At 38.4% G+C, this 22,588-nt stretch overlaps 1 protein-coding gene across 1 annotated transcript in view; it reads left to right on the forward strand.

The window, feature by feature from the left end:
- Window positions 1–347: 347 nt before the first annotated feature.
- Hacd2 (3-hydroxyacyl-CoA dehydratase 2) overlaps window positions 348–22,588 on the forward strand; it is a 90,548-nt gene continuing 68,307 nt past the window's right edge. Inside the window, exons 1-3 of the mRNA XM_005338884.5 lie at window positions 348–583; window positions 3,641–3,758; window positions 20,238–20,256. Of these exons, the coding sequence (XP_005338941.1) occupies window positions 429–583; window positions 3,641–3,758; window positions 20,238–20,256 (292 nt within the window). The 5' untranslated portion in view covers window positions 348–428. The remainder of the gene's footprint in view (window positions 584–3,640; window positions 3,759–20,237; window positions 20,257–22,588) is intronic.

Below are 22,588 nucleotides of genomic sequence, written 5' to 3' on the forward strand. Positions count from 1 at the left end.
AATAAGGGGACTGGAAAAAGCCATGAGTAGAAGAAAGCATAATCGTTTTGATCCAACACGAAGGCAGGGGTTATAGGAGAATGAATGGCCAGTTACGACCAAGCACCCAGCCTGCAGAACCAGCAGCAATCCCAGCCAAGGGTGGCCAAGAGCCACACTGACCTAATCCAAGATGGCGCCGGAGGGTACCAGAAGCGCGGCGGAGGAGGGGCTCTCCCTGATCCAAGATGGCGGTGCGACTGAGGAGAGCCAAGGGACGGGAGTGCCAGGAGCGTCTCTGCCCTTACTCAAGATGGCAGCCCCGTGGGCGCTGTCCCGGCTCCGCCCCGCGCTCGGCCCCGCCCCCCTCATCCCTCCCTCCACCCCCTCGCCCTGTCGAGTCGGGTCCGAGGTGCTCGCGCAGAGAGAGCAGGCTGCGGGCACTTGACATGGCGGCAGCGGCGGCGACTGCAGCGACAAAAGGGAATGGAGCCGGCGGTGGCCGGGTCGGGGCGGGCGAAGCCGCCGGCACGCGGAAGAAGAAGGGCCCGGGGCCTCTGGCCACGGCGTACCTGGTCATCTACAATGTGGTGATGACCGCGGGGTGAGGCTGGGGCTCGTGGAGGCGGAGAGGCAGCCTGGCTGGGAGGGAGCTCTGCGGCCGGCGGCCGGCGCGCGCAGTGCAGCCCATGGGCCGGTGCCTGGGACCCGCACTTGGGCGCGGAGGGCGGCCGGGCATCGCGTCGGCCCCGCTCCCTGCCCGCGAGCTTCCGCCTGCGTGGGGGGCGCCGAATTCCCGGGCGCGGGAGACGCGGGCTCCGAGGGGACGTTCGGAGGGCTGCCTGGGCGCCGGCTCCGGAGGGCCTCTCGGGGACCAGCGGGCCGGCCACAGGTGCGGGTCTGGGGGCGGTGGGCCGGCCATCCCGCGGCGCGGAGGACAGCCCACCGTCCAGTCACGCACGGTGAGCAGTTCCAGCCCAGGGGAGTGGAGGGAGCCGTGGCGGCAGTGACCATTCATTTCGGCGGCTCTTTTCAAAATGCAGTCTGGGCTTTAATCTGAAAGGTAGTGGGAAAGCGTTCAAAGTTTTTGGCCAACGACGTGAGCTTTAGATGTATGCTTTAGGGGAGTTTAGACTTTTTGGACTGGATTGGGGTTGGACTGGGGAAGAAGCTGGGGAGTGGAAGGCAGAGTTACTGAGCAAGGGGAGAAGAGACCCCCTGTGTTGCCTTCTTTTAGGTCCATCTTTTAGCAGGTTTTTAATTCGAGTTCTGACATTAGCCGTGTGACTTTGAATGAATTGCCGTCATTCTCTAGGCCTTCGATTTTTTTCCTCTAAAAATCCTCAAGAACTAAAGAGTTGGGTTAGGTGATCTTAAGGGTTCCTTCAGCCCTGCAGTTATTTGATCCTGTGGTTTTGGTTAGGAGGATTACAGGATCAGGCCATTTGTTATGAATTTTTATATTATACATTTGTAAAAAACAAAATCCTTAAAACTTTACTTTGAAAAATTTCAAGTTTACAGAATAGTTTACGGAACTGTATAGTGAATATTCGACCTAAATTTATTTTTAGAATTAGGTAATACATTAGCAGAGTTCAAAATTCAAAATATACACAGAGGCATACAATGAAAATCTTCCTCCTCTTTCCTTTCCACTCAGACCCCTTTCCTGGAGGCATCTAATTGTGTGTGTCTCATATGCTGATACCAGCACATGCTAATATATATTTAAACAAATATTAATATATATTTACAGTTAAGTACTTTGCTTTCTTGATGAAAAAATATTTCCTGGGAGCATCATAGGCTTCTGCTAGTATTAAAAATGGTAGGTGTGGAGAGATCAGAACTTGTCAAAAGAACATTTTTCTCTTGATTCACAGGTCAGTGAAGAACTAATTACTTTCACATAAATGGTCACATGGGTTGATTTTTAAAAGAACATTCAGGAATCTGTTGTGTATGTGTGTGTAAGTAAAATTCTTGTCCTAGCAAGGGCATTCATAGATAAGAGCATTGCCCTGGAGAAGAATTTTAAGGTACTGTTTGAGGAGGAAAAAAAGGATTCTTTATTCCTGGGTGATGAACATAAGAGAATGAGGTAGAAGTATAGAGTAGTGTCTTAAGTAAGGAAAAGAAATTGAGATTGTGAGGGTAAAGTAAGGCTCTAATATAATACTAATAAATTAGAGCAGTAATTATTATTGCCCGACTGGGCCAGTTAAACTGTTAAGGAATGTATTTCTTTCATAAACTCCTAATTAATATTTCTGAATAATAGTGTGTAGAAATAGCATAGACCACATACCCCATGGCCTAGTTAAATTTGTACATTTGGGTTCAATTTAGGTACATGTCTTCCAGAAGACAATCCTTAATAATAAAGATCACTTGTTTCATTATAAAACTTAAAAAATTACAAGGTCTGACATCTATTTTGGGGGAGCGGTACTGGGGATGAATTCCAGGGCACTCAGCCATTGAGCCACATCCCCCTTCCTTTTTTTGTATTTTATTTAAAGACAGGGTCTCACTGATTTGCTTAGCACCTTGTTTTGCTGAGGCTGGCTTTGAAATCATGATCCTCCTGCCTCAGTCTCCCAAGCCGCGGGATTACAGGCGTGCACCACAGTGCTAGGCTCTAACATTTATTTTTGAGAAGGAGAGTGGATCAAAAATGTAGTATTTCTTGTATTATGCTTGAGCATTCCCATTTTGCATTTTTTAAATCAATAAGCCTGTAGTTAACTCTATCATGCTTGAGTTGGTTTTGGGAAATTTAGCTAAAGTACTTTATTTTAAAGAAACACCTTTTTATTCTTATTTCATTTGCAGTTTTTAAAATGATAAGCTTTAAGGTATGGGAATGTTCCAGTAAGAAACTTGTAAAAATAATATAAACCATCTTCTCTCCATCCTGTTATTCTTTAACTCTGTGGGCTTCTTGAACAGGTTTTTTTCCTCTTGTGTTAGGCTTTCTGGAACCTACTTCATTTATTTATTTATTTATTAACTTATTTCCTTCATTTTAGTCTTGTTCTCAACAGACAAGTTTCTCAAAAATTCAAGCTCCAGATGGGTGAGGTGGTACTGTGTTTTTGCAGGCATTCGTGGTGGGATGTTATTGGTGTATAACACTTCTGTGCATTACAACTTGTCATTTGAAAACTGTATTAAACTGTGTTTGTCACCTTTCTATATCTATAACAATACCTGAGATAATCAGCTTATAAAGATAAAAGGTTTATTTTGGTTCAATTTTGGAGGTTCCAACCCACGATCATTTTGTCTTATTGCTTTGGGCCTGTGGTGAGGCAGCATATCATGGTGGGAGTGCCTAATGGAGCAAAATTGCTCACCTCATGGCCAGGGAGCCAGAGAGTCCTAAAAAGGCCATAATCCCATAATCCCATGGGACACAAACCTAAAACCTCCCTCTAGGTCCCACCTCTTAAAGGTTTCACCACCTCCCAGTAGTGCAATCCTAGGATCGAACTTTTAACACAGGGGGTTTGGGGGACACTTAAGATCCAAACCACAACATTTGTAAGTCCAGGATCACTGGTTCTTTTCTTTAAAAGCAAGTTCTGTTATTGCCATGTTTTTCTATTTTCTTAAATCCTACTTACCCCACCCCATTACTTTTTTCTTTTAATAGGTGGTTGGTTATAGCAGTTGGTTTGGTCAGAGCATACCTGGCTAAGGGGAGCTACCATAGCCTTTATTATTCAATTGAAAAGCCTTTGAAATTCTTCCAAACTGGAGCCTTATTGGAGGTAGGTTTGAGATTTGTTGTTATTGATTTTGATTGTTATAAAGTGGAAAACATAGGATTAAATTATATTAAAGTAGTTATAGCTCAGATTTGGTTTAAGTTTTGTCTCATAGCATAATGATACTTGACTGTCTTTTTGATGCTTTAGATAAGGTAAAATCCCATTTAATTAGTGTTACTTGGCATATATTTTATATTTAATTTCTATTACATTTATTTATTATATCTGAATTTTTTTAAATTCTAGAATATCTTAGGGAAATATTAGGAAATTCAGATACTTTCAGGAGCCATATGATGAAGAATAGAGTGTTAGGAGTGAGAGATATGAGAGAGAATAGGTCCTAGCTCAGGGCATCCAAATTTAAAAACTAGATAAATAAATTTTTTTAAACAAAATTTTATTGATTTCCTAGTATAAAGGGCAATATAAATGTTGGCAAACTCAGGCTTTTGGGGCTGTATAATGGAAATAGTGAAGTTACATACTCTATCTTTGTCTTCTTTCCTGTACATATAGATCAGAATTTTTTACTATATATTTTTAGTTGTCAGTGGACCTTTATTTTATTTATTTACATGCAGTGCTGAGTGAGAATCGAACCTAGTGTCTCACATATGCTAGGCAAGTGTTTTACCACGAGACACAACCCTAGCCCTATAAGTCAGAATTTCTGAGTTACCCATGACAAAAACCCAGTTCAAACTATTTTCTAAATAAAAAAGGAATGTACTGATTTCTGTAACTGATAAAGATATAGGATTAACTTAAAAGATAAAAGGCCAGCTCAGGGCTGAGAATCAAAGATTTAGTGTTGCCAGACCCTCTTTTTCTGCGTTTCTCTCTTTCTCTGTGAATGCTGGTCTCAGGTTCTACTTCAGAAAGCTTCTCCACATGGTAGGAAGCAGAGAGGAAGTTCATTTTTCAAAGCATCTGTGTCACACACAGTTCTGGAGAAAGATTCTGGGTTGGCCTTACTTTTACATACTGAAACTCTTGCCAGTGATGTGTGATACTTGCTTAGCCAGACTTAGGACACATACCCAGCCTTCTGGCCAAGGGACTATAGATTTTGTTAATGGAAAAGGGGGTATAGGGACATCTTTGGGTACACAAAATCAATAACTGCCATAGTTCATTGTGATGAAAAACCTTTCGATTGTAGGGAAGATCCAGTACTCAATTTTATTAACCTTAGCCTCCAGGGCAAGCCCGTCATGACATTTATATCTCAGTGGCAGTTTTGGCAGTTTCAGAATCTGAATCATGAAAAGATATTTAAGAAAAAAATTATTTACTTCCATGAAATCAGATGTGATTCAAAAGCAGTTTCACCCTCAGTTTCAAAAGCAGAAAACTGAAGTTTTTGTTTTTTTCTCCTAGATAGCAGAGGGGTTTCAGGACTCCTCATACTTACACATTTCAGGTGGGTGGGATAAGGAAGTGAGTTTCCAGCAGGGGATCCTAAGTACCTTTACTCTAACTATGCTGGTTTTACCAACTTTCTCTGTGAATTTGGGCAACTCTTTTATTTCTTATCCATCTTTCATATTTGGAAAAGAATTAGGTTAAAAAAGATTTCTAAACAGTTTTCTGCCCTAACAGTTTTATTTATTTGTTTGCAGTATTGGTGGTTGAACCCAGGGGTGCTACATCCCCAATACTTTTTATTTTTACTTTGAGACAGGGTCTCACCAAATTTCGATCCTCTGCTGCAGCCTCCTGAGCTGTTGGATTAATTACAGTTGTGCTACCACCACGCTCAGCTCCCCTAGCAGTTTGAGTCTAAGGAAACTAGCAATCCTAATGTGAGCCATTTTTTTAAACTTACAGGCTTGAATTTTTTTTAAAAAAAAGAGATAGTAATAAATATAGAGGATTTTGTCTGAGAGCTTTGGCCAACAAAGTTCCCTCAAGCTACAGAGAAGGAAATTTGAGGTCAAGATCTTCAGAAACTGCATCAGCACTGATATTAGGGGGTTATATCCAACTGGACTGCTTTATTAATTTGAAGGGGATTCTGTCTCTTTAAGACTTTATAATATTAGAAATACAATTTTAAAGATTTAAGTATGTTTTAGGAAAGGAAGGGACATTAAACAGTGTGATACAAAATCCACTTGGGAACCAAATCTTAGACTTTGAAGGATTAGTGTGTTCATCCTTATTGAATTTTTAATAGTGGTTTAAGACAATATTTTGGATTTTGGGTTTTATATCTATTATCCCCACTAAGAACCAGTTTAGTGACAAATTCTGGATTTGATTTTGGGAAAAAAACTGTACATTAGGAAGTAAAGACTACCAGGGCTGTGCAGGGAATTACCACTGTACTGTTGAGTAATGGCATAACCCTCAGGGCCGTAGAGCAGGCTTGTTAAGATGACTTCCTGTGTAGTCAGTTAAGGAGAGTTTTGTCACCTCTCGGACCTGCATTATATAATTATTAGTTGTGTGCAATGTTGGTTAATTACAAATTATTCTTAGGGGAATTATTAGTGGTTTATAATAAATCACGTTTATAGGAGGAGAAGGTAAATCCAGGAAGTTCAGCTATTCATTTATAGCTGAATGCTGGATGTTATTTTAGTATGATCTATGGGAATGGGCTTTAAAAGGGAAAGAATAATTATTTGTACTCAAAAAACTTCAGATTTTCTTAGGAAAATATAGCATTTTGGTTTTAAAAGACTTATAACTCTAAGCAATTACAAATGAGCTTGCCGTAATAGAATGTAAAAAGAAATTTACTTGCCAGTTGTGGTGGCATATGCCTTTAATCCCAGTGGCTCAGGAGGCTGAGGCAGGAACATCTTGAGTTCAAAGCCAGCCTCAGCAAAAGCAAGGTGCTAAGCAACTCAGTGAGACCTTGACTGTAAATAAAATACAAAATAGGGCTGTGGATGTGGCTCAGTGGCTGAGTTCAGACCCCAGTACCTGCCTCCCAAAAAAGAAGCTTGTTTGCTTTCTGAGGAAATTAAATGATTTTTTGCACAATAGATGCAAAGATAGGTTGAATTGGTGATACAGTGTTATAGATTTTCAATAAAATCGACACAGATTTAATTGTTTTCTACATACTTATCCAAGAATGTCTTGAGTATTTTTTTATAATAGTTTTCCAAATTATTCTGTAGGTAGTAACTTAAGTATGTTTGGATAATAAGTGGTGTGGAGATTGAGCCCTTGCTAAAAGGGAGCTTAATCTTTTCTGTGGATAATGACATTAGGACTATTGGATGACAATAAGGTGACAAAAACCTCAACTAATTTAAACAGCAAAAGGGATTTACTATAAGTGCATAGGGTATCCCATAGAATCTAAAGGCAGGGATACAGCCGGGGCTTAGGAAGGACCTGGAATTGGGGACTGGATCACCATAGGGAACCCAGTCATTCTTACTCTATCTTTTTTCTCAACTGTTCTTTCTGTTCTGTTATTTTCCTGAAGACTAGTTTTCTCAGTGTCTTAGTCTACATGACAGATAATACAGCCAGATCTCCTGAGAATGTATCTCCTTCAATCAGGGGGGCAGCTAGTTGAAAACAGAATCTTACTTCCGTTCTTCCAATTTTACATTCCCTTTAAGGAGCTAATTGGTCCAACTTAAGTCAGGTGTATATTCCTGGGCCAGTCACCTACAGACAGGAGCAAGGTCACTATAACAATACAGAAGGGTTGGAGGGAAGGGGCAGTTTCTAGAAAAAGAATGGTAGGTAGAAAATCTAAGAAGTATTTACCACAGTACTCACAAGATGCACAAAACAAAGAAGATTACAATGATACATTTTTTTTTGTTTGTTTTTGAGATAGGGTCTCACTATGTTGCCCAGTCTGGCCTGGAATTCAAGTGACCCTGCTACCTCAGCCTCCCAAATAGTTAGGATTATGGACATGTGCTACCACACCCAGCTATGATATAATTTATAAGTTAACTTCAATAAAAATGTTGATAATCAGTATTGTGGGCCAAGAGATAAATGTGTGAATAATGTGTTGTCTTTATTTAGATCTTGAGTAATCCTGAGGAGTATATCACTTAGGCGGCAAAAGTACATTTTAAAATGCCATTCCTAGATAAACAAAATGTAATGTATCCATACCATAAAAACAGAGTTAATTACTGATACATGTCATACTTGGATAAACCTCTTTTTGTCCATCTTTTTTTGGGGGGTCGTGTACCAGGGATTGAACTTAGGGGCACTCAACCACAGAGCCACATCCCTAGCCCAATATTGTATTTAATTAGACAGGGTCTCACTGAGTTGCTTAGCGCCTCACCGTTGCTAAGGTTGGTTATCTATGTATCTATCTATACATACACACACACACACACACACACACACACACACATATTTTTTTTATTTGTAGTTGGACACAATACCTTTATTTCACTTATTAATTTTTTTATGTGATACTGAGGATCGAACCCAGGGCCTTGCACGTTCCAGGCCAGCGCTCTACTGCTAAGTCACAACCCCAGCCCCTGAGGCTGGCTTTGAACTACCAATCATCTTGTTTCAGGCTCCTGAGCTTCTCAGATTACAGATGTGTGCCACTGGGTCCAGCTGTCCATCATTTTTTATTGGTGCATTACAACATAATGGAGTGGGATTCATGTTACATATTTGTACATGTACATGATATAATTTGGTCATTATCATTCCCCAGTATTTCCCCTTTCCCTTCCCCTCCTCCCTCCCCCTGATTCCTTTCCTCTACTTAATTTTTCTCCCTTGAATTTTTATGATAGCTGAAACTTAAGAGCATGGCTATGTAGAAGAAGGCAGATGCACAAAAAAGCCCCTAACTATATGATTCCATTTATATGAAATATCCAGAATAGACAACACCATAGAGACAGAAAGTAGATAGTGATTGCCAGGGGTTATGGGGAGGAAAGAATGGGGAGTGACTACTAATGGGCACACATGGAATTTCTTTTTAAGGTGATCAAAATGTTCTTGGAATAAATAGAGGTGATGGCCACTTAACCTTGTGAACATACTAAAACCCATTAAATTGTACACTTTAAAAGGGTGAATTTTGTAATATATAAATTATATCTCAGTTTTTTAAAAAAAATGATATTTATCCAAGTGCGCATGGTGATGCACACCTGTAGTCCCAGTGACCCAGGAGGCTGAGGATTGCAAGTTTGGGGCCAGCCTGGGAAATTTAGCAAGACCCTGTCTCAAAATAAAAAATAAAAATGTCTGGCAATATAGCTGAGTGGTAGCACTCTTCTGGGTTCAATCCCCAGTACTGCCAAAATAAATAAAACAAATGGTATTCATCCATAATGAGCTATGAATAAGTTTGGGGTTTTTTTACTTTTTTTTTTTTTGGATCCATGTTAATGATTGATAAGATAGACTATCTTTCTAGATTTGCTGAGTAGAGATTAAAAATTAGTAGGTTGATGCCACATTATGGCAGTTTAAATGATTTTTGAGTAAATTTTCATTTCTCAATGTCTTTGGTTAGCATAAGACTGTAATTATAGCAAAGACACTTTCAAACACTCATGATTGGCTATGCCTATGTGGTTAACAGTGAGGATTCATATGGGTTAAGGTTGTACTTCAAGGATGTTACCTGTTGAGACTGATATAGGCCATTTTAACCTGTGAGCATCATTTACTACCTTTATCCTTCTGGGAATGTGTAAAGGACCACTGGAACTCCCTTTCCTTTTCATTCCCTTCCAGATTCTTCTATTTTCTTATCTACAAAAAAGAAAAAAACACCCCAGTCTCATTTCTGGTCTTTTCCTAGTGCTTATCTGAACTGGCTCTGGAGAGTAGTAAGGGAGAGAGTCAGCATTTGTCAGGTCTTCAAGCTGCACTACTGCTTCTCAGCCCCATCCTGCTGCATGCTGGTCAGAGTCTTCGTGCTTTATAGCCCATTCTTTTCAAATCCTTAGTGAAATAGGAAATTGATTCTAGATATTTCTCTAAAATGGAACAAAATCTTAAGTACTTGAAGTGTCCTTAAGAAGAAAAGGTCTCCCATCTGTCTCTCAGAGTTTTTCTGTCTCTGTGGTTCAAACTCTGGATGGTTTTTTTCCCCCATGGAGCTATTAGGTAATTAGGTTCTGAGGTGTTAAAATATGGTACGGTGCTTCAAGCATATCACAAGTCAAGTTTGCTTCTGTGAAATGGTCTGGGGACATGACTGTCTCTAATATTTTTCTTCCTTGTAGAAACATGCTGATGTCCTTCTTACAGTTATATATTAAGAAGGAACTTCTGGGGCTGGGTTGTGGCTCAGGGATAGAGCACTCACCTAGCACGCATGATCCTCAGCACCACATAAAAATAAAATAAAGGTATTGTGTCTTCCTATAACTAAAAAATAAATATTAAAAAGAAGGAACTTCTGAAACATAAGCTACAGGCACTTGTTAAATTATTTTTATTCTGAAGATTCCTTTTGAGAAAATAGATCTCTGAAAGAGATTTATGAAAAGCTAGCAAAGCAAATCATAGTGGACATATCTGACACAAACTAGGTCAATAGATCCCAGAAAAATCAGCTTCAAAACTAAAGTAAGCCTGAGTGTGGTGGCACACACCTATAATCCCAATGATCAGGAAGCTGAGGCAGGAGGATTGCAAGTTTGAGGCTGGCCTTAGCAGTGTATTGAGACCCTTAGCAGCTTAGTGAGACCCTTTCTCAAAAGAAAAAAGGAAAAGGGCTTGGGGTGTAGCTTGGTGGTAGAGTACCCCTGGGTTCAATTCCTGGTATCACAAACAAAACAGAGTTAGAAGGCTGGGGATGTAGCTCAAAGTAACTTTGATTCCCAGTACTGCTGGGGTGGGGGAGTGAGAACCCGAGGGGAAAAATAAACTTGGGTGTAATTAATAAGTGTCACAACATTAGAAGGGAAGAGGGAGCCTGTAGGAAACAGGAGCCCACCCACACAAGCTTCATTGCTTGACAACTCAAGCAAATAGAAGCAAATTGATATGGTGTTCAAAGAGGTGAGAGAGAGCTAATGACTGTAGAAAAGTGTGTGCTGAAATTTTTTAAAAAAAGAAGAACTAAAAATATCACTGGCTGCAGGAAAGAGGTCACAGAGCACAGAAATAGGTAAACCTAAAGATTCAGGAAAGGCAGGGGTTCCCTGTCTCAGATAAAGTAGATTACAGAGCAGAAGCCATTGGGAAATTTTCTGAATTCACTATCTGAAATATAAAAAGAACACTACAAAATTTGGGGTGCCAGGCATAACTGAGATGCTATATATTGGTGGACTAAGTAATGAGTGCATGAATATCAGAACAAGAAGAAAATGAAGCATATGAAAAAGAAGTGAACCTCAAGAAATAATAATGCAGTAGAACCAGCACATCTTCAGAACAACTTGAGTGTTCAAGCTTTCAAAAAGTAAAGATACCAGAAGTAGGAATGGTTAGAATGAATAACTTACAAATTATAATTAGGGAGAAAGATCATAGAAAACTTTTTTGAACTAAAAGGCCATCTCAGTGTGCCATTGAGAGTATATAGAGGAGTTCCTCCTATAGAGGAGCTCTTTGTAAAAAATTCTTTCCCTTTCTGGGCACCTATTAGTGAAGTTCTCAAAACAAAAATAATAGTGTCCAAGCTGGGTGTGGTGGCATGTACCTGTAATCCCAGCTGAGGCAGGAGAATGACAGGTTGGAGGTTAGCCTTGACAACTTTGCAAGATCCTGACTCAAAATTAAAAGGACGTCTGGGAATGTAGCTCAGTGGTAGGGGGTCTCTGGGTTCAATCCCTATAACCATTAAAAAAAAAAAATTCTAGGAGAAAAGAGAAGATTTAGAAATGTAATCATAAAAGCCACTTGGAACCTTAGACTTAGATCTTCTTAGAAGGAGAAAAAAAAAAATCCTTGTGGAGTTAGGAGAAAGCCTTAGGTTCCTGGATAACCATGCAGTTTCCTAAAAATGGAGATGTTGCAAACACCTACAAAAGTAATGGAACCCTTCAGAACTTTAACAGAGTGTATTTCACTATGATATAAAAAGATAAATTAAGTCATAAGACTAGCATCATATAATGGAGCTTCCTGTAATGGTAGTGTTCCAAATCTGTGCCAATACAGTACCCATAGTCACATGTGGTTATTGAGCCTTTGAAATATAAAATAAAATAAATTTTATTTTCTTTTAGATTTAAATAGACTCATATGGCTAGTGGCTAATGCACTGGACAATATAGTTTTAGACTATAATAAAGGTTTCATGGTGTCCATATGGAATTTCATTAGGTAATGTCAGATTTTGTCAGGATAGAAGGAAGTGGGAAGGAGGGTAAGCCACGGAAGACAAACATAATTGCAATTTTTATATTGCTCCATAATTTTTAAACTTCTTAATTTGTAAGTAAAAAAATAATGAAAATAATTAAAATATGTAGATTTTTTTTCAGATTAGGAAAATCAGTAGGAAAAAATTGAAGGTATTGGTAAAAAGTATGAAACATAGAACAGTTTCTAGTACCTCCTTCTAAGGAAGAATATATTTAAAATATGGTATCATATATTTAAAATGAAATATTAAAATAATAAAATATTACAGATAATAAAGTGGAAAACAAGGTTATAAATAAAGAAAACAAGATTAAAATGATTTTTTAAAAAGGATAGCTCATCTTTTGATTTAACAGGTAGTGTTTCATATCTGCTATATAATACTATTAAAAAGAGAATTGCAAGAGTAGTAGCATAAACCTATAGGATGATACAGTAGAGCACAAATGCATTGTTTCTAATATACTTTATCAAAATAAAGTGTATTGGTGGTGACTGGTTTAAAACAAAATTTAATAATCTGTTGCTTATAAGAGACTAGACTGGCTTAAATATATGGAGAGACAATTCAGCCTGTCATGACCAACATCAAGAAAAGCAGGACTGCCCAGTCCCAGCATAAGATAAAGCTGATTTTAGAGAAAACCAGAGAAACTCTCAAGTTCTGTTTGTCAGGTAGCAGGAAGATGGGGAGACTCATGTTGGTAGAATCAACTGAGAAGTAAATGATTATCTGAACAGAGAAACAAAATATGTAGAAAAACTGGCAGAAATGCTGTAAAAGCAATAAAAGAATTGTACTTAAGAGATGTCACACTATATATAAAAAAACACTGGTAGCAAGAAATTTGGGTACTGAGGCTTGGTTTACCATTGTTCATCCTTATGACCTTGGTCTTAACCTCTCTGGACCTCAGTTTATTATGTGTAGTGAACACACTGGATTAAACTGAATTATGTTTTTTCCCAGTCTTAAATTCTATGACATTTCAACATTTCACTATTAGAATGAGAAAATTAAGCCAATAATGGATTTGTAAATTATGACTATAGCTAGAAAGGTGAAATTAAATAACAAAATATCAATAATGAGAAAGATTTCACCTCTTTCTTTAAAAAGAAATGAAAGAGGAAGGATTTTGAAAACATATTTGGAATCTCTCAGGGAGCTCAATAAATAGTTTTTTCTTGTTTATGTCCTGAACACTGAAAAATAACTCAAGGGAGATGCATAAGGATCCTAAAAATCACTTTTATTAGTGTTGAAGTCTAAGCTGGAGGACATGATTTAATTGTGAGCCAAATGGGCTTGCTAACTGAAATTCAGAAGACTCACCACCCGTTTCATCCAAGGCAGCAGCCAGGGTAGCACCCTGAGAACTTGTGGTTCCTTATGGAATTTGTAGGGTGGAGCTGAATTTGTTCTTCCTCATTTGTTCTTCTCTAATTTACCACTGAGATGAGTCATCATTCCTTTCCCAAGGTAAAGAAGCTAAAGGATGGAGAGAGAGACCAATAATATTTGGTAGAAATCCCTCCTCATAGACGCCAGAAGAGAGGGGAAAGGTATTTCCTGGTAACAAGAAGTATCATATATTCATTGTAGGAAAAACCCAGATAAATATAGGAGAAGAAAATGCATATAGATTAAGAGCTCACTGACTAAACAACCACTATAACATTTTGCTATCTCTCTCTCAAGACTACATGTTACATAGGTAAGTTTTAAGCAAAAATGGAATCAGATATTCATATAGTACAATAATTTCCAAAATGAATTCAATATTGGTAATCATAACTAACATTAGTTATGACCCCTGTATGGTATAAATGAATGTTGTTGATACGTCTTGTAGAGTTGCCTAGCTCAGTGATTTTTGTCCTCTCTGGAAGTTCTCTGGTGTTCGAGGATAGACCTGTAGCACCTACATGTCTACTCCCTGACTCTGACTTTCAGGCCCCAGCTGGCTGATCTATGGGTGCATACAGACCCAAACTGGGCTAGTCGGATGTTTTCCTTCCAGAAATTTTGATTTTTGTTTTTTGGGTTTTTTTTTTTTGATACCAGGGATTGAACCCAGGGCCACTTACCATTGAACTACATCCCCCAAAATTCTCATTTGTTATATATGACAGCAGAATGCAATTCAATTCATATCACACATATAGAACACATTTTTTCATGTCTCTGATTGTTAACAAAGTAGAGTCACACCATTTGTGTCTTCATACATGTCTTAGGGTAATGATGTTCACCTCATTCCACCATCTTTCCTACCCCAATGCCCCTCCCTTCTCTTCCCTTTGCCTTATCTAAAGTTTATCTATTCCTTCCATGCTCCTCATCCTCATTATATATCAGCATCCTTTTTTCAGAGAAAACATTTGACATTTGGTTTTTGGGATTGGCTAACTTCTCTTAGCATTATATTCTCCAGCTCCATCCATTTACCTGCAAATGCTATGATTTTATTCTTTTAATGCTGAGTATTATTCCATTGTGTATATATACCACATTTTCTTTATCTCTTCATCTACTGAAGGGCATCTAGGTTGGTTCCACAATTTAGCTATTGTGAATTGTGCTGCTGTAAACATTGATGTGGCTACATCCCTGTAGTATGCTATTTTTAAGTCCTTTGGGTATAAACTGAGAAGTGAGATAGCTTCCTCAGCCTTTTATTTTGTATTTTTTTAATTTAAATTTTTTTGTTGTTGTAGTTGGACACAATTCCTTTATTTTTTAAAAAATATTTATTTTTTAGTTTTAGGTGGACACAGTATCTTTATTTTTTATTTTTATGTGGTGCTGAGGATCGAACCCAGGCCCTTGCACATGCTAGGCAAGCGCTCTACCACTGATCCACAACTCCAGCCCCCTCAGCCATTTTTTTTTTTTAGAGACAGGGTCTCACTGAGTTACTTAGGGCCTCTCTAAGTTGCTGAGGTTGGCTTTGAACTTGAGATCCTCTTGCCTCAGCCTCTCAAGCTGCTGGGATTACAGGTGTGAGCCATTGCATCCTGCTAAAACTTGTTTTTTTTCATAAAAACATTCTGATAGTTTTTGTTTTTAAAAGAAGACAGATTATCTAAAATTACCTAAAAAAGAGATGCTTTATGGTAGAGGATCAATAATTAATAATCTTGTGCTCAGCTAAATTACAGTACTCTGTTTCAGACCTTCCAGGTCACTCTGTTTAAAGTCAAACTAAGCATTCTGATTTTTTTTAATATTTATTTTTTAGCTATATTTATTTTATATTTACTTGGTGCTGGGATCGAACCCAATGCATCACGCATGCTAGGAGAATGCTCCACCTCTGAGCCACATCCCCAGCCCAAGCCTTCTGATTTTGACACCAGAATAAAGTTTTGTTAGATGAGGTTCTCCAGAATCTGTGTCATTCCATTATTATAAAGACTGTGAAGCTATTATAAATATATGAATTGACATTTGGGCTTATTATTATTATTATTATTGTTTGTGTCAGAGATTGAGTCCAGGGTGCTTAACCACTGAGCCACATCCCCAGCTCTTATTATTTTTTATTTTGAGACGGGGTCTTGCCAAGTTGCTTAGAATCTCACCAAGTTGTTGAGGCTGGCTTTGAATTTACAATCCTTCTGCTGCCTCCTGAGCAGTTGGAATTACAGGCATGCATCACCACACCTGGCTGAATTTTGAATTGAGAGACAAATGGAGAATCACTGTAGCCCATCACATTAAATCCATGAACTACATTTGAGGTCTTCAAAGCTTCTTGGGCTTGAAGACTTGGGCTATTCCTCTTGAGACTTGCCAAACTTTTGGGGGGTGGGTCAGGAGGGTGTTCACCTTAGATTAAAAATAAAATTCAGCAAAGTACAGATGGACATGCCTATAATCCCAGCTACTGAGGAGGCTAAAGCAAGAGGATCACAAGTTTGAGGTCAGCCTTGGTAAGTTAGTGAAACCAGGTTACAAAATAGCTCAGTGACAGAGCAGTTGCATAATTGCAATCCCCAGGGCCACAACATGGAGGGAGGGAGGAAAGAAGAAAGGAGAGTCATTGATAACTTATGAAAATAATTTTAGTTCAAATCTTAGAAATTTTTTTCAAAAAATATATTTCCAAATAAAAAGAGCAGTGCCTTGGAGTGCATGTTGGAAAGTTGTGAGGGTACTTTGGTTACCACGGTGACTGGGGATTGTACTGGCTGAATATTCTACAATGTATAAAGTAGCCCAACTCAACTAATGTTTGTTCTGCAGCCCCTCCTTACCTTCTGTGCATCTCCCCAGGCTAGCACCTCAACAAATACATAATTTTATAGTACATATAGATATTGAAAAATCTTCATGAGATATTAAACAAAAGCTTATGAAGTTAGAGAAAGATCATAGTCTTAGTTTCTCATTGCTATATAATAAAACCCCCCACACTTAGCAGGTTAAACAACACTCATATTAACATGCAATTCTTTAAGTCAGAAACTGGGTTCGGCGAGTTCTTTGCTCAAGATTTCACAAAACTGAAATCAAGGAAGGAGTCTGCCAGGCCAGCTGGTTTCTTGTATGGAGTGTCCAGAGAAAGAATCTCCTTGTAGGCTCATTCAGGTTGTTGGCAGAATCCATTTCCTTTTAGTCAAAGGTCTGAAGCCTGCATTTCCATGCTGGCTGTTTGCTGGAGGTCACTCCCTGCTCCTAGGAACTGCTCTCCAGTCCTTGTACACAGCCCCTTCCATCCCCAAAGCCAGTGATGGTGTATTGAATCTTGCTTGTTCTTTGACTATATTTGATTTCATTTTCTACCACCAGCCAGAGAAAACTGATTTTAAAGGACTTGCCTGGTTGGGTCAGGTCCACCCACATAATCTCCGTACCTTAAAATCAGTGGGCTTGAGACTCTTAATTACTTTTGCAAAATCCCTACACTGTAGTGCCTAGATTGGTGTTAAGCAAGGAACAATAATTTTGTGGGATCATTTTTAGAACTCTGTCTACTGCTATTGTTGATATGAAGAGAGAAGCTTAAGTGAGATAAAGATATTGTCTCAAAATAATTTATTCAATCTGCACATTCTGTTCTGAAAGTATTATACTATTTCTAACTTGCATATTTAGTTGAAAAAGATTTCATGTGATTTAGTATTAAATCAAAAGCTATGAGACTGTTTGAAAATTTATAATAAGATTTGAGATTTCTGTTCAGACTTCACTTATTAAATTAGTGGAGATACTTGTAATGCAGAGATCTCATTGGTTTTCTTTAATATAGACTAATAATATTGCATATTATTGCCTCTGTTTGTGTAATGATAAGAAATCATGGTTGTGAAAAAGAAATTTTATTTTGGGTTAGTTGTAGTTTTTCATTTTATCCTAAAAATAGCTCCTGTCAGTTTTGCACTGCTTTGCTGCCTCTTGCATCATGTTTTTTTTTTTTTAATATTTATTTTTTAGACACAATACCTTTATTTATTTATTTTTTTATGTGGTGCTGAGGATCGAACCCAGGACCTCGCACATGCTAAGCGGGCACTGTACCGCTGAGCCACAACCCCAGCCCCCGCATCATGGGTTTTCTTTTCTTCTAATCCATCTTCTATTCCTTTCTTCTTTGCACCATTTAGAGAATAAAGTCTCCAAGGTCTTTTTATAGACTAGACATTGGTTGGATATCTCAACAGGATTTCTTTTCTTTTTTCTTTTCTTTTTTTTTTTTTAGAGAGAGAGAGAGAGAGAATTTCAATATTTATTTTTCAGGAGATTATTTTAACACCACACTTTATAAGTTAAGATTGGACAGGGGATGTAGTTCAGTGTAGAGCACTTCCCTAGCAGTGTGAGATCCTAGGTTCAATTCCAGCCCTGCAATAAATACATACAAACATAAATACATAAATCATAGCTCATTTGAGATAATGTACTTCTTCAGTTCTCTACTTTAGTGCATTTCCATTATTACTTAATACTATTTTTTTCCTACTGCTAGTTTGTATGTCTGCTCTTCTATTTTCATGTACTTGTCCAAAGTTGTTTCCAATAATTTATTTTTAAATCCAAACTTATTTATAATAAGTTGGTTATGTACTCTGCCTGCTTAATTATGTCTTTATATCCCCAAACATTTATATATTAAAATACATATTTAAAAAATTAAATTCCTTTCTTTTTGTTTCTTTTTGTCAGGATGTTTTTAAAAAAATCTTTTTGTGTAGGTAGGTTATCATCTATGAATTTCACTTCAGGTTGATAAAGAAGGCATTATTATAAGATACTGTAATTAAAAGAGGGAGATTCATTGTGATAGGGCTAAGACCTACTGTTCTATCATGCAAAGAAAACATGATAGCCATCAGTCCTTTCCTACAGAATGGAATAGGCACTGTCTTCTTGTCTTGAAGGATGCTCTTCATTTAAGTCTTCATTTCTTATTTTAATCTAGGTTTATCATTTACTTTCCTCAACTTCGCAGTAGGAGGTTCAGCTTGTTTTGTTAATATTTATGCATTTGAGGTTCTTAGCAGTGTCTTCTTTTGAAAAAAAAATATATGATTTGCAACATGATGATCCTTCTATTGTCCATTACCAAGAAATTTTTGCAGCTTGATTTTGGCGGCGGGGGCGGGGGTGAGTACTGGGGTTTGAAGTCAGGGGCACTCAATCACTGAGCCACATCCCTAGCCCTATTTTGTATTTTATGTAGAGGCAGGGTTCTCACTGAGTTGCTTAGTGCCTCACTGTTGCTGAGGCTGGCTTTGAACCTGAGATCCTTCTGCCTTGGCCTCCCAAGCTGCTGGAATGGCAGGCGGGTGCCACAGTGCCTGGCACAGCTTGATTTTTTTTTTAACCCAAGCTCTCTCCACCCCACCAAAAAACAAAACAAAAACTTAGTGAAATTATAGTTAATGAGCACTGAGTCTCATCAGGCATGCTTTAGATTAGAATGTTGTCAGATTCTACCCTCTATATGTCTCATAACTAGTGTACAATGAAATAATATTATAGAAAAGGCTGTAGAGTAGGGGAAAAAAAAAACCTAGGTTTTTAATCTTGGCCGTCATCTACTGCCTTGAACAGGTTATTCGGCTTTTCTGAGCCTGGTTTTCTCATCTGCAAGTAGAGATAGCTATCCTGCCTATCTTCCAGGATTATTGTTAGGATCAAACAGTTCAGTGACTGCTAGAGAAATTCTGTCAAAATTCTAAAAGGTACAACAATTACTGTTAGGTCTTATCATCTAGAAATTTTGTAGTTATTAAATCAATCTTGTAGATGTCTTCAGATTACTTAATTTTTTTTTTTTTTAAACCACTGTCACCAGTGCTGAAACAATACTAAATAAAGGATGAGTTGAAAGGGAATTTAGAAGAAACTACTTGGCCGTTGCCATTGAGATAAGAGTGTAGGCAGCAATCTCACTCAAGGCACTGGTAGTAAAAACAGGGCAGACAGGCTCCAGGTGGATCAGCAGGGCTTGGAAACCAGTTGGGCTTGTAGGTGAGGGGAAGGTGAACCCAAAAGACTGGGAGGCAGGTGGTCACAAGGTATAGCAGAAATTTAGGAAGAAAAAGATGTGCTTTTCATTGAGTATGGTCAGGTTTGAACTGCTATTGGTGATGTCCAAGGCAGTTTGGAATATGGACGTGGAGCTCGAAGGCCCAAGGCTAAGTTGGACTAGGAAACACCTCTGCAGTGAGATAATTGAATGAGGCAGGAAGGAGACTGAGGATGGAGCTTTATAGAATAAATGTGTCTGCACTGAAGAGCCTGAGAGGCAAGAGGAACCCACAAAGGCCCTTCATACTGTGTGTTCCACAGTCTGAGATGGTTCTGTTCTGCAGAGTATGGAACATGGGAGAAGGTTTGCTGTAATTGCTGTTATAAATTTATGTATTAGAAAAGGTCCTTGACATCTGATGAACTATGGAGGGAAGGTGAAATCTTCCTTAGGATGTTATCTCCCAAAGATAAACAAAGTAAAAGTGAATAATCAAAAAACGGGGTAAGGATTTACATTTTGTTAAATAGTCTATAGTAAAGTTTAACAATGAAATATTTGTTTTTCAAAATCAGTATTGCTGGCAGGCATGTCTCTTACTGAAAGAACAGTTTATATGAAATAGAACTATAGTATTAATTTTTTTTTTTTTTTTACTAATTCTCTTTTTCTTCCTTTTTCCCCCCTCTAGATTTTACATTGTGCTATAGGTAAGTAAGGAAATTTTCCCCTACATACAGTCATTTGTGTCTTTTTAAAAAGTGATAGATGATTCTTTTTGAATATTTGATTCTTATTGAATACTGCAAAAAGGAAATCATTTAATCATGATTTATAAAATTGCTCAACTTAGAATGGCTTCTGCTTTCTAAAATCATAAGTATTATTTGAATGTTATCACTGAACACTATTATTTTCCCTAGATCTTTCTGTCAATCTAAAAGAGTTGTCTTCCATTTTCTTGGTATAAGGGTAATGGAGAAACACTTGCATGTTTATAAAAATGTGGCTTGGGTCCTGATGCTGGGCTGTGTTGAAAAGCCCTCTGCAATCACTTAATGACACATTTTCTCCTTATTCTTAAAATGGGAGTGCTGCACATAATTGCCTCCTTCCCAAATGAATATCATATATATGTAAGAGTATAAGGGGTTTGCAGAACAAACCGAAGGGGTTTCTGCTAAAAGCAAATCCAGTATGTTTTCCTTTTTCTTTTTGTTGGGAGGGGAGAATTGTCACATTTTGCCCTTGAATTGGTAGCATAACTTCTAGTGTATGGTAGCTAGACCTGTCTAATTAAAAATCAATTTGTGGGGGCTGGGGTTGTGACTCAGCGGTAGAGTACTCACGTCGCACATGTGAGACCTTGGGTTTGATCCTCAGCACTACATACAAAAATAAACAAGTGAAATAAAGGTGTTGCGTTCAACTACAACTAAAAATATATATATATATATATATTTTTTTTTTAAATCAGTTTGGGGAAGTTAACAGATGGCACAGAGCAAGCCCATGGTAGTTGCCATCCATTCCAGGTTGTCTGTCAGAAGAGGGTTTGAAAGTTGATACTCATTTGCAAGTTCCAAAAGTCTGAAAACTTGAGAACTACAGATTTAAACTGTTATGGCCCTGACCAGTTGAACTCACAACTGAAGTGGGCTTCTACTATATTCAGGGCATTGGGCTTGGCACTCAGGTATTCAGAGGTGAGGAGATTCATAGTTGAGAAAGACATGCAGTTGGAGACAGCAGGCTGTACACTATGGGTGTGGCAGAGGCCTCTATGATACCTGGCCCCAGGATTATTAGGATATAACCATTATAAAGAGTTGCACTTCTGCTCTTTCCCACTTACCCAGGATCTGTGCCTGGAGTTCAGGGACACCTTGAAGGATATGGAGAATTTTTGTATGCATGTGTCTATTTGGGGCTAGGGGAGATTTTATAGCTTTTGTTAGAGTCTCAGAAGAGTTTATGGTCCCCCAAATGTTAAGAAATAGTGCTTTATAACCCTTGAAGAATAGATTTTGAAAGGCATTTGGGGCTCATCTGTCACATGTTCTGTTTTTCCAAAAGTTAAGTGACCTGCGTAGGTTCCACAGCTAGTAAGTTGTATCCTGTTGGAGCCAAGTTTGTCTCCAAAGCCTGCCTGGATGATTTTATTTTATGACACATGGGTTTTTGCCAAGGTCAATGCTTGGCACCAGAATCACGAGCCACCACACAGCTTTGTAGATTCAAACAGCAATTCTTTATTCCAGCTCTCACACCACCTCCACACAAGTCCAGGGGCAATCGCGTTCTGCCGTCTCCCGCACAATTCACCTACTCCACGAGGCTATCTCCAAATCCCATTTTAATCTCACGAGAACTCAACGGGAACAAGCAGCAGGAACACCCTAATCCCAGCAATAATCTTCAACCGCCAACTTCCCTAAAACCCATTGTCTTAAACTGGCAACTCCTTAAACTCAAGGAGCCGGTTACTTCCTCAAACCTGATCAGCTCTAAACCCGGGTCCGCCTTGGTCCTTGAGCAAGGTCACCTTATTAAAGCATGCATGCAATGTCCCATTGAATGTCCTCTAAGCAGCATGGGGTATGCTTGGCAAGGAAATTTCGATGCGTCATTCCTACTTGGTAATGGCCCTCAGCAGGTTTTAGCTTGTGTATAGTCTTACATATGTTTCTTTTTTAGTCCTTTATCTGCAATTTTTAGATGAGAAATTGTACCCCTTCTTAAGTATTAAATAAATTTTAAGCATAAGCTAGCGGATTGGGAGATATATTTGGCCAAAGAGAGTTCTGGAACCACTTCAGGCCTTCTCCAAATGACTGAACCCTATACTCCATGCTCCCCAACTCTCTTAATCTTCAGCTGCCTCTGTACAAAGCTCCTTGTCACATATTTTCTGAGTATTTTAGCCTTTATGAACTGCCATAACAAAGTACAGACAAACCCCCATTTATAATGGTTCAGTTTATATATATTTATTACATATATCATATATATTTCACTATTTTGATGGTGCAAAAATGAAAT

The sequence above is a fragment of the Ictidomys tridecemlineatus genome, chromosome 3, assembly GCF_052094955.1.
Source record: "Ictidomys tridecemlineatus isolate mIctTri1 chromosome 3, mIctTri1.hap1, whole genome shotgun sequence".
Classification (NCBI taxonomy): Eukaryota; Metazoa; Chordata; class Mammalia; order Rodentia; family Sciuridae; genus Ictidomys; species Ictidomys tridecemlineatus.